This window comes from Anomaloglossus baeobatrachus, chromosome 5, assembly GCF_048569485.1.
Source record: "Anomaloglossus baeobatrachus isolate aAnoBae1 chromosome 5, aAnoBae1.hap1, whole genome shotgun sequence".
Taxonomy (NCBI): domain Eukaryota; kingdom Metazoa; phylum Chordata; class Amphibia; order Anura; family Aromobatidae; genus Anomaloglossus; species Anomaloglossus baeobatrachus.
The window spans coordinates 147279028-147292390 of record NC_134357.1 but is presented as its reverse complement, the minus strand read 5'-3'; the positions used below and the strand labels follow the sequence as shown (position 1 = coordinate 147292390).

The 13363-nt window shown below is 43.2% G+C and overlaps 1 protein-coding gene across 3 annotated transcripts in view; it reads left to right on the top strand.

Moving 5' to 3' along the window:
• Positions 1–13363, top strand: part of CDH23 (cadherin related 23) — a 1872161-nt gene that overhangs the window by 1448641 nt on the left and 410157 nt on the right. For all 3 annotated transcript variants that reach the window (XM_075348968.1, XM_075348971.1, XM_075348969.1), the window contains exons 30-34: positions 10–145; positions 2369–2757; positions 3888–3989; positions 8527–8676; positions 8843–8971. In XM_075348968.1, the coding sequence (XP_075205083.1) occupies positions 10–145; positions 2369–2757; positions 3888–3989; positions 8527–8676; positions 8843–8971 (906 nt within the window). The remainder of the gene's footprint in view (positions 1–9; positions 146–2368; positions 2758–3887; positions 3990–8526; positions 8677–8842; positions 8972–13363) is intronic.

Genomic DNA, 13363 nt, shown 5'->3' with positions numbered 1-13363 from the left:
TTTCTCCAGGTAATTGTTTATGTAGATGATGTTAATGATGAACTGCCTGTGTTCACACAACAGCAATACAGTCGTTTGGGTCTTCGAGAAACGGTGGGGATTGGAACTTCTGTTACTGTTGTCAGAGCTACTGATCGGGACACAGGTACTTAAAAGAAAATTATAAAATATTTCCTAGTCTCTGTTTATATTATCGTTAGTTAACCATTTTGTACCAGATCCAGTGATCAGCTTTCTGACCAGGTCAAATTTTCCAATACTGACAAGTGTCACTTTATGTGGAAATAACTCTGGAGCACTTCAACATGTCTCAGTGATCCTGAAATAGTTTTTTCATTGCACATTGTGCTCCATGTTAGTGGTAAACTTTGGCTGATATGATTTGAGTTTATTATATTATTATTTATGAAGAAAAAGAAAATTGGCAAAAATTAGCCAATTTTGCACTTCTTGAACTTTGAATTTTTATGTTCTTAAACCAGATAGTTATATCACACAAAATCATTAAAGGGAACCTGTCAGGTGCAATTTGCACTGAGAACCACGAGCAGTTCTGGGTGTATATTGCTAATCCCTGCCTAACTGTCCCTGTATACACTAGCATAAATAAAGAGATCTTTAGAAAAAGTATACCAAGACTGAGGTATGTGTGGCGTCACTTCGCATTCATTAGCATGTTAGTACAAGTACGCCCACAGGGGCATGCTAACATGCTAAGTGGGACGACTAGCCAAGGGAAATCACTCCCTTGCAACTAGTCCTTGTCCTCATTAGCATATAATAAACGATCTTTAGAAATACTTTTTCTTAAGCTTTCTTTATCTATGCTAGTGTATACAGGGACTGTTAGGCAGGGATTAGCAATATGCAATAACATTTTCCACATGTCTATTTAACATCAGCATCATTTTTGATACATATTTTTTTGGTTATGAGCTTAGAAGAGTTAAAAGTTTATCAGCATTTTTCGAACAAGAATTACAAAACCAATTTTTTTTTCCAGGGACCACATCACATTTCAAGTGACTCTGAGTCACAGAAAATACCCAACTGCACTCCTCAAACTGCTCAAAACCACATTTAAAAAATATATTAACCCTTTACTTGCTTTACAGGAATTAAAGCAATGTGAAAGGAAATGTAAATTTTCTTTTAGCAAAAAAAAAATAAATATTGCTGTAACCCCAAATTTTGCATTTTCACAGCAGGAGAAAACAGATAACATTTGTTATGTAATTTTTCCTGAGTACAAAGATATCCCATATGTGGTGCAAAACTACTGTTTGAGCACATGACAGGACTCAGGAAGGAAGGAGCACTATTTGACTTTTGGAAAGCAAAATTGTCTGGATTTAATATTGGGCGTCATGTCCCAATTGCAGAACCCATGATGGCCTAAACAGTGGAAACTCCCCACAAGTGACCCTATTTTGGAAACTACACCCCTCACCAAGGAATTTTTTTAGAGGTGTGGTGAGCAACTTGAACCCACAGGTGGTTTGCAGAATTTTATATCTTTGAGCCGTGAGAATGAAAAAATAAATGTTTCCCAATAAACATATTTCTTTTGCCCCAAATTTTTAATTTTCACAAGGGTGACAGGAGAAAATGGACCATAACATTTGTTGTGTAATTTCTCCAGAGTATATTGATCACCCATATGTGATTGAAAATTACTGTTTTGGTGAATGCTATGAAATTTTCGGGGGCATTTTCAGCAAGATATCTGGAAGCAACACAGATGTAAAATAAAGTAGCACTTATCAATTTGTTGCTTTTTTTGTTATTTCAGCATTTTACTATGGATCTGATATGGTTATAAGATTTTTACAAATTCTATAACACTACATGTTTTGAAATCATATTCTGTGGGTTTTCTATTATTTAAAATAAAGGATTTCTATGTGTTTTTTTCTTTTTAATTACAGAGTTGTTAATGGGGGGGGGTCTCATAACACCTCTCCATTACCAACCCAGGGCTTGATTGCAGCTGTGATTTTTGACAATCACTTTAGTATATTTTTCAGGGACTCTCAGTTGTCTGCCTTGTTTTATTGCTCTGTGGATTCATTTTATTCATTATTTTTACATTAATTTCTAATAAAGATTGTATTTTTTTTATACTGTGTTATTGTTTAGCCATGATCGTACTTTGTGTTGTTTCCTGTCATCTGCTTGTGACCATTTACTGCTTGGACTAAATGGGATGTCAGGTGAAGGAACCTGTTATAAATTTTAAACTGAAATCCCAGAGCTTGAAGTTACAGCAAAATGTCCAAACCATAATTACATGTGATGATACTATTAGTAAACTAATTATATTTTTTTTTGGTACTACACCTAAAGACTTTACATTGATTCCCTGCAGGTGATGGTGGAATTGTGGTGTACAAGTTACTTTCAGGTTCTGATGGAAAGTTTGAGATTGATGGAAGCACCGGCCTGCTGACCACTGTCGATTACCTTGACTATGAGACTAAGACAAGCTACACTATGAATGTGTCAGCCACTGATCAAGCTCCGCCATACAACCGTGGTTTCTGCTCTATTTATGTTACTTTGATGAATGAGCCTGATGAAGTTGTCCAGTTCACTAGCAGCAGATACGAGGCAGTGATTCTAGAGAACATTGCCACCGGCACTGAAGTAGTTCGTGTACAGGCTCGTTCCATTGATAACTTAAACCAGCTCACATACCGATTTGACCAGAACACAAATGCTCAAGCTTTGGCTCTTTTTAAAATTGATAAAATCACAGTAAGTAAATGTTCATTACCATGATTTGTTGTTTGGAGCCTGTAGATTTTTGCAGAACGTTAGTGATGATTAATTTAAAATATTTAGGACTGTAAACTAGATTTTATAATAGTTTGTCCAGAAAGAAGATTATCAGGACATGTTTCTATCTACCTAGGTTTTGGTGCCTTTTGCCAAGAATTTGCTCTTTACAGACTCCACTACTCTCTAAATTCTCCCCTACTTGAATGCCGTTATTTAATATCTCAAGTAATCCATGCAAAAAACTCTGTTGCTTCTTGTAAAATTAGTGGCAAAAATTAAGGTCCTTTAGTATGAGCCCATAGTAGGTTATTATTTCTTTATTACAGTTCTCCCACACAAACATCTGTACCACCGTAGGGTGCGTAAAGCAGAAATATGCAGGTATACAAACTGTACTTTATCCTTCTGCACAAACAGCCATTGCCTGCTCTAATTTAAAGCTATGCTGAATTCAATTACATGCTTAAGTAAAGAAAAATTCAGCATATCAATGCCAGAACAGCTGTTCATAATGGAGACCTACTGCAGGGGCAAAGCATCACTCCATAGACATAACTTGTACAGGAAAAAAGAGAGCAGGCCCATTGTGTGTGGTGGTGCCACTTGCAATGCCAAGATGTCTAGTTTACCCCAGCCCTACTATAAAAAGTGAGCAACGGGATAATATTACTGTGCAGAGAACCACCAGTGCAAGTGACCCATCATTGCTGCCATCTCCTCATGTACGTTTGTTGAGAAAGTGAAGTTCTTATCCTTCAGAATTCCACAAAGTCTTCAGTAGCTACCGCTAACCTGTGACACTTGGAAGCACTGTGCAATATGAGGTTTCCAGTGGTCCATTTGAAAGCCTCAGGTGACAACCTCTCTGCCTTTTATCTAACTGAAGCTTGTTGCCCAGGTTGAAAAATTGGAATTGATCAGTTAAGATAAAATCCAAAAAGTCACCATCATTTTTAGGTGTACCAGCTTGTTATAATAATATAATAATGAATATATGGATAATATAATTTAAAATACTAAAAATCGTTACGTATGTATTAAAAAGTTAGTTACCACAACCTTCTTGATTGTGATTGCATTTTTGTACTTATTTGTCTTAATTACAGGGGACAATCACTGTAAAAGGTTTAGTAGATCGCGAGAAGGGAGACTTTTATTCCTTAACTGTGGTAGCAGATGATGGAGGACCTAAGCTGGAGACAACTGTGGTGAGTTTACAATTAATTCATAGCATAGAGAACTTGACAACTGATATATGTTGCCCGATCCACGGACGGACAGCATGTATTGGACACTGACTGTATGACCTCAGCCAGGTACTGTATGTTTGACTCTTAAACACTTTAGCATTTCAAAGGAAAACAAGAGACTAGCTGGACAAGCAGCTCTGGAGACTAGCTGGACAACCAGTTCTGGGGCGACTTCTCCCACTTCATTGCCATGGAAAAACATATTAGTAAATTAGAAGATTAGGCAAGGTCTATCTGTACCGTATCTACATAGTGCTGGAAAACCCTATAGTTTTAACATCCGGATTAAATAGCCATTCTGAAAGATTTTTCAAGTAGATATACCAACCTCATCAGGTCTAAAGGCCGCTTTACACGCTACGACATCGCTAGCAATTGCTAGCAATGTCGAGCGTGAAAGCACCCGCCCCATCGTACATGCGATATCGTGTTATCGCTGCGGCAGCGTCACACGCACATACCTGCTCTGCAACGTCGCTGTGACCGGCGAACCGCCTCCTTTCTAAGGGAGCGGTTCGTTCAGCGTCACAGCGACGTCACAGCAGTGTCACTGAACCGCCGCCCGATAGAAGCGGAGGGGCGGAGATGAGCGGGACATAACATCCCGCCCACCTTCTTCCTTCCTCATTGCGGCCGGCTGCAGGTAAGGTGAGGTTCTTCGTTCCTGCGGTGTCACACACAGCGATTTGTGCTGCCGCAGGAGCGATGAACTACTTCGTACACCGAGCAGCAGCGATATTGGAGAATAGGGGGGCATGTCACCGATGAGCGATTTTGACCGTTTTTGCGATGATTCAAAATCGCTCATAGGTGTCACACGCAAAGACATCGCTAAAGCGACTGGATGTGCGTCACAAATTCCGTACTTTGCACGCTGCAACATCGCTAGCCGATGATAGCGATGCCGAGCGCGATAGTACCCGCCCCCGTCGCACATGCAATATCTTGTGATAGCTGCCCTAGCGAACATTATCGCTACGGCAGCTTCACACGCACTTACCTGCTCGGAGACTGCCGAAGAATCCCTCCTTCAAGGAGGCAGTGCGTTCAGCGTCACAGCGACGTCACCGCGACGTCACTAATCGGCCGGCCAATAGAAGCGGAGGGGCGGTGATGAGCGGGATGTAAACATGCCGCCCACCTTCTCCCTTTCGCATTGCCGGTGGACGGCGGGCGCAGGTAAGGAGATGTTTGTCGCTCCTGCGGCTTCACACACAGCGATGTGTGGAGCTGCAGGAACGACAAAAAACATCGTACCTGCGGTCGACCCAACATTATGAAAATGAACGACGAGAGATAGATCACTGATTTTTTACTGTTTCACGCTCGTTCATCTTCTCTCCTAGGCTTTACGTGTTGCGACGTCGTAGCCGGCATCACTTTCGATTTGACCCCGACGATATCGCAGTAGCGATGTCGCAAAGTGCAAAGTACCCCTTAGACATCTATTTCTGAATTTGTGAAGGTTATATAGGCTCTGTCACCAGTTTGGACAATATGAGGACATTAGCATTACATTATAATAAATTAGTAGTTATATGGCTTATGGCAGTATAACATTTATGTATCTTTGTTACACTCTTCTTTATTGTCTTCTATATTTTTTTATTATTGGTAAAATTAGATTAGTACTAAAAGCAAAAAACTGCATCTGAATTGGCACAAGTGTAGAAAACAGAAGGATCTGCACGTTTACTGTATTGAAATATGCTCAGAATATTGTTTTTTCTCACCATGACAAAAGATAGAGGTAACAATAAGACGCTGAGTGCCAGCTCATAGCAAACAATAACTTGACCCCCTAAGTTCCTTACCATTTCCTTTAGGATGTAGTTATAATGAATGCAGCAGATCCACCTTCCTCTCCATGGGTTTGTCTTTCCTTTAATTTCATTAAAAAGTTGTTCTGCCACTATATACTAGTGTGTTAATTGTGAATGACTGCTTTTCCTGCTTTTAACATAACATGTTCTGCCATAAAGCACAATTGGTTAATTATGGGTTGCACCTGGGAGGCTATTTCTGGTGAAATATCAGAATAATTAAGGGTAGCAGAGTAAAGAAATTTGGTGGCGCTTCTAATAGCACATGAAAAGGTAAGCACACCTGCTTTCCAAATTTGTATTTTTATTGCCAATAATTGATATGTTATTATGTGATATTCCTTTAAACATCATGTAAAGATAATGGTGATGTAACTGTTAAAAATGGCAATAATTAGGTTTAACCCTTTCAGGATCTATAATGTACTGTTACGCCACCACCAGAGTCCGCTCCAGCGACTTCTGTTCCGATCGCCAGGCGACGCTGTGTCCCTGCCGTGGATGGTGTTGGTGATGGGAGAGGAGTTGATGCTAGCGGCACCAGTGGGCGCAGGCTCCGCTCATCCACTGGGCTGGGATATCTTGGGATCTGCAGTACCACTGGCTGGCTATAGGTGGCGTGTGTATTCCAGCTGAAGTTACACCACACTCTTTTTAATTCCCCTCCTGTCTGCTGAGCACTGCCAGAGATAGTTCTGATATTCTGGCTCCTGTTCTGCCCTGTTCTGTTTTGTGATTCTGGTGTTCTGACTTTTGCTTGTGTTCTGACTACCTCTCCTGCCTGCTGTTTATGTACCTCGCTGCCCTTATCGGGATTTGACCTCTACTATGTTTTCTGATTACGTCTTTGCCTACCGATTCTGTCCCTGTTCTGCAATTCCTGGTTTGACCCTGCCTGATGACTACTCTTTTGGACTGCTGCCTTCCACAGGTAGTGATCTCCAGGGCCCTGTGTAATTCCAAATCCCTGTATAGGGGTTAAATGGTTTCAGGGTTCTGGGGGTCCTGCTTGGTGAGTGGCTTCCCTCTATCCTGTCCATTATAGCCGTCTGAGTCTGTGGATCCAGGAAGGCGTTACACATACAGGTACATCATAGGTCATGCATATCTCTTTAATGCGGGCTCTCGTCGTGAGCCTGCATGTTTCCCAGCACATATTGACTGATCTGATCAGCGGACATGGCAGTTAACAGGCGCTGGTGGAGCAGAGATCCACCTGTGCCGGTCAACTAGCTAAATCCTGCTGTCAATCTCTGACAGCGGGATTTAACATGCACCAGCAGGGAGTGTGTCATTCCCCATCCCATGACGTAATTGCAAGGTGCCAATAGATTGTCATGACAGCTGGGGGTGATCTAGTGGCCCCTGTCACTATCATAACATACCTTCTGTAAAGCATCACTCTGAACAGCAGAAGCAATCGGACTGTGTCAGCTTCAAGTCCTATCAGTGGTCTAGTAAAATCAATAAAAAGGGTAAAAAAAGTTTTAATAAATATGAAAAGAGCCCCCACAAAAGTTCAAGTCACTCCCTTTTTGCCCCATTGAAAGTAAAACAATTAAACACCTCCACTCATATTTGGTATTGCTGCATATAGAAATCCAATCTATCAAAATATCAAATAAATTAATCTGAACGGTAAATGGCATAACAAGAAAAAAACCAAAACTCCAGAATTAAGAATTACAGTGAAGGAAATAAATATTTGATCAACTTTAACAATGAGAGATAGAATATCCTTAATAGAATCCAAAAAATCATATTGTATAAATTATATACAGCACAGACCAAAAGTTTGGACACACCTTCTCATTCAAAGAGTTTTCTTTATTTTCATGACTGAAAATTGTAGATTCACATTGAAGGCATCAAAACTATGAATTAACACATGTGGAATTAAATACTTAACAAAAAAGTGTGAAACAACTGAAAGTATGTCTTATATTCTAGGTTCTTCAAAGTAGCCATCTTATGGTTTGATTACTGCTTTGCACACTATTGGCATGTAAGTTTGTCAGTGGGCAAACTTACAAAATCAGCAAGGGATCAAATAATTATTTCCTTCATTGTACATCTACCCAAAAATGGTATGTGTAAAAACGTCAGCTGAGAAGGCAAAACAATAAGCCCTCAAACAACCCCATATCTCGGGTCTTGTAAAATTACCACAAAAGGACAAATTTTTGATTTTTTTTCACCACTTAAATAAAAATAAAACTATACCTCTTTGGTATCTATGAACTCATACTGACCTGGGGAGTCATATTGCCAGGTTAGTTTTACCATATAGTAAACATGGTAAATTAACAAATAAAAAAAATGAATGGTGTTATTCAAAAGTACAACTCGTCCCGGATACAATAAGCCCTGATATGGCTGTATTGATTAAAAAATAAAAAAGTTATGGTCTTAGAAGAAAGGAAAAGAATTGAAAAATGGAAATCGTTGGCTGGTAAAGATGTTAAAGAGGTAACAAAAAAAAATTACAGATTTTCCATTGGCTTCTATGAAAAAAATAAGAACAGAGAGACATTGTAAAATATATTTTTGTAAACCAAAAAGCAAAATATTACTTTAGACAATGATATTAATGAGTAATATTTTGATTACTGTTTAGAAGCCTACTTTAATTGTGTATATATTTTAATCACACTTGCCATTTGGTTTCACAGGTTCAAATTACAGTTTTAGATGAGAATGACAATAGTCCCCAATTTGATCCAACATCAGAGTCAGTAGTGAGTGTGCCGGAGGACTGTCCAACAGGGAGAAGAATAGCTTTAGTTTTGGCCCGAGACCCTGATGCAGGAGCTAATGGGCAAGTAAGTATTTTAGATCCATCTTTAAGCATATGTTGCACAGAATACTCATAATTTTAAAATATGTGTAAATTGGAAGTTTTAGTTTCATGTTCATTGAGCCTCTCCTAGTTTTATGCAACTTTGGGACTTCTCATTAAAATAAAATGTTTATTTGCTATTTTTCTAGATCTCTTTTTCTCTGGTCAGTGGAAATGTAGATAGACTTTTTGAGATCCGGATTACGAATGATACCTATGGTGAAGTTTTCCTTGTGAAAGCACTGGACAGAGAGCTACAAGAAGTGCATTCATTAAGGGTAATGAAAAAATGTCCAAATCCTGATAAGTATATTATAGATCTGTTGATACTGTTTTCTCTAGCATTACTAGAAGAATATATAGGCAATTTTGAAGTGACTGGTACTAGTTCTTGAAGATATATATCTTTTTAATGTTCTTATTGGGAAATATTGTTGAGATTCAGCTAGATTTACACATAGGTGAGTTACCGTCTGTGCGAAATGGACAGAACATTTTCTCACGTGTCATCCTAGTTGTATTCAACTTGTTTCCTAGTCGCTTCCATTTTTTCATCATCCTTTTGTTCTCACTGAAGCAGGTGGACTTTCTGAGCTTTTTCACAGATTGACTCTTAACAATGTTTCAATTAACAATGGATAGAACTCTGAAGTACAAAGTCTACCTAGTTTCATCCATGTATCATGTATCCCCATACACATCTGATCCGCAAAATGGATGAGAATAGGACTTACCCTGAGTCCTACGGACCGGAGAAACTGACACGTTTTTAAAACTGATGTGTATGGCTCAATAAAACTCTATGGGTCAGTGTGCTGAAAAAACTTACGTCACACGGATATGTGCGAGTAGCCTAAGATGGCGCTCACATCAGCGGTATTTTGTAGCAAAACCAGATCCGTCACAAATGCGTTTCAGTTCAATTCATTTCCAATGGAATCGCGGCAAGATGCGGTCACATGCAGTTGCCTGCGTCATACACAATCACATGTGACCGCATCTTGCTGCGATTCCATTGGAAATTAATTGAACTGAAACGCATTTGTGACGGATCTTGTTTTGTGGCAAAATACCGCTGATGTGAGCGCCAACCTTAGTATCATACATACCACATTACCTTTCTGTAAATATTCATTCCTACAGGCACAAGAATGGAAATGCATGTATGGGAATGCAGTTCTCATATAATAACCATCGTATTGTGGTAAAAATGAGAAAATGTCCAAGAAACATGTACAGTGCCTTGCGAAAGTATTTGGCTCCCTTGAATTTTTCAACCTTTTCCCACATTTCAGGCTTCAAACATAAAGATAAAAATTTTAATGTTATGGTGAAGAATCAACAACAAGTGGGACACAATTGTGAAGTTGAACGAAATGTAATGCTTAATTTAAACTTATTTAAAAAATAAATAACTGAAAATTAAGGCGTGCAATATTATTGCGCCGCTGACCTGTGTGGAGCCAGTCACCATTCCCTGCAGCATCGCGATGACCTCCAGTCTGCCTGCCCACTGATGTGGGGAGTATACCGTACTTATTCACTGCCCCCAGCGCTGATGATGCATGGGGAGCAGTGATTATAGCCACACATGATCACTCCATGCTGTAGTTGCCAGGGGTGATCACGCAGGCTGGCTGTTAATTATCCGCGCACCCCCCGGCCATAATTCCGCCTACCTGTCAGAGCCGGCTTCAGCGCTGAGAGATGATGGGCGGGAGGATGCATGCATATGAAATGAGCGGGCCCACGTGGTCACAGTAGGCGCTGCTACAGCCTGCTCATGCCCCTGATGACCCACTCCACCACAGCACCCTCATTTCCCACAGCCATGCCCTACATTCAGACTTAAGCGGGCTTTACATGCTGCGACATCGCTAGCCGTTGCTAGCAATGCCGATATTTGGTGATTGCTGCCGCAGCGAACATTATCACTACGGCAGCGTCACACGCACTTACCTGGTCGTCGTTGTCGCTGTGACTGCCGAACAATCCTTCCCTCAAGGGGTGGGACGTTCGGCATCACAGCGACGTCACTGCAACGTCACTAAGCGGCCGGCCAATCAAAGCAGAGGGGCGGAGATGAGCAGGACGAATATCCCGCCGACCTCCTTCCTTCCTCATTGCTGGCGTGTGGCAGGTAAGGAGACGTTTCTCGTTCCTGTGGCGTCACACGTAGCGATGTGTGCTGCCGCAGGGACGAGGATCAACTTCGCTCACGAGATAGCAGTGATATTTGAGAATGGACCCCCATGTCAACGAGGAGCGATTTTGGACGTTTTTGCAATGATCCAAAATCGCTCCTAGGAGTCACACACAACAAGATCGCTACAGCGCAGGATGTGCGTCACAAAATCCGTGACCCCAATGAGATCGCTGTAGCGATCTCAAAGTGTGTAAAGCCCGCTTAAAACGCACCTCCCACTTTCCTCCAACATTTGGGGGGAAAAGTGAGTCTTATAGTCTGAAAAATACGGTAAATGAACAAACAAGAAATCTAAGTCAAAATCAATTCTTCTAGGTACACGTGCAAACAGGTTTTGAAGCAACTCAGGGAGGGCAGGAGAACTAACCGCAGATCTCCTGTGAATGTAGTTGGTAGCGCTCACCTAGTGAGGCTGATTAACCTAGCCGCAGGTCACACAGAACCACTGTGATATCTCAGCATTGAGGACCTGACAGATTTGTTATGCTGCACAATAAACAAGTAATTTGTCATAATAGGCAAGTCCATGGATCTGCAGTACAGTAGGCACTAGAGTAATACTTACCATAATTATGTCGGAGAAAGCACTACATACACTGCACACATGTCATGTCTAGGACACAGGTTATAGGTGTTGGATGAGTAGATCGACCTGTTAAGGATTGAGTTTTAGTTGAGTTTCCTGAACTCACGGTTTCACGCTAATTCAAATACTTTCGATTCTCAGTTTGTAAAAAATATACATATATATACTTGGCTCCATTTCACACACTGAAAGCATCAGTGAGGGAGTTAATGCCATTTTGCATGGCCACATGGGCCTCCTCCCATAATGCCTTGCAGCTTAAACATCTAGCGCAGTGATGGCGAATGTATGGCACGCGTGCCAGACTGGGCACGCAGAGCCCATTCTGCTGGCACGCGCGCTGTCGCCACACTGAGCCACTTTGATCTCCTCCTCTCCTGGGCTGCAGGCCTGCTGCCTTGGAGACAGAGGAGCGTCAGTAGGCGGCGCTGTCGCCTTGTGGCCGCGCGGGAACTGAAGTGACTGAGGACGCAGCGGCGTGCAGCAGAGGAGCGAGTTCTGGAAGGTGAGTTTTTTATTTTTATTTTTAAAAGCTGTGTGCGGCTGTGCCAAGGTGTGGGGGACAACATGGAGCGCACGGGCATACATGGGAGCACGGGAGACAGAGTCAGCACGGGGGAAACATGGAGCGCACGGGGGACACATGGGAGCACAGGGGACAGAGTCAGCAAGGGGCAAACATGGGAGCACAAGGGAAACATGGGAGCACGGGGGACAGAGCCAGCATGGGGCAAACATGGGAGCACGGGGGCATGGAGAGCACGGGGGAAACATGGGAGCACTGGGGACAGAGCCAGCACGGACCACGGGGGACAGAGCTAGCACGGAGCACGGGGGGACGGAGCCAGCACGGGGCAAACATGGGAGCACGAGGCATGGAGAGCACTGGGGGAAACATGGGAGCACTGGGGACAGAGCCAGCACGGAGCACGGGGGACAGAGCCAGCACGGGGCAAACATGGGAGCACGGGGGAAACATGGGGAGCACGGAGGAAACATGGGGAGCACGGGGGAAACATGGGAGCACGGGGCATATAGAGCACGAGGCGTACATACAGAGCAAGGGGCGTACATACAGAGCACGGGGCATACATACAGAGCACGGGGCGTACATACAGAGCACGGGGCGTACATACAGAGCACGGGGCGTACATACAGAGCACAGGGCATACATACAGAGCACGGGGCGTACATGCAGAGCACGGGGCGTACATGCAGAGCACGGGGCATACATACAGAGCACGGGGCGTACATACAGAGCACGGGGCGTACATGCAGAGCACGGGGCGTACATGCAGAGCACGGGGCATACATGCAGAGCACGGGGCATACATGCAGAGCACGAGGCGTACATGCAGAGCACGGGGCGTACATGCAGAGCACGGGGCGTACATGCAGAGCACGGGGCATACATGCAGAGCACGGGGCGTACATGCAGAGCACGGGGCGTACATGCAGATCACGGGGCGTACATGCAGAGCACGGGGCGTACATGCAGAGCACGGGGCGTACATGCAGAGCACGGGGCGTACGTACAGAGCACGGGGCGTACATGCAGAGCACGAGGCGTACATGCAGAGCACGGGGCGTACATGCAGAGCACGGGGCGTACATACAGAGCACGGGGCGTACATACAGAGCACGGGGCATACATACAGAGCACGGGGCGTACATACAGAGCACGGGGCATACATACAGAGCACAGGGCGTACATACAGAGCACGGGGCGTACATACAGAGCACGGGGCATACATGCAGAGCACGGGGCATACATGCAGAGCACGAGGCGTACATGCAGAGCACGGGGCGTACATGCAGAGCACGGGGCGTACATACAGAGCACGGGGCGTACATACAGAGCACGGGGCGTACATACAG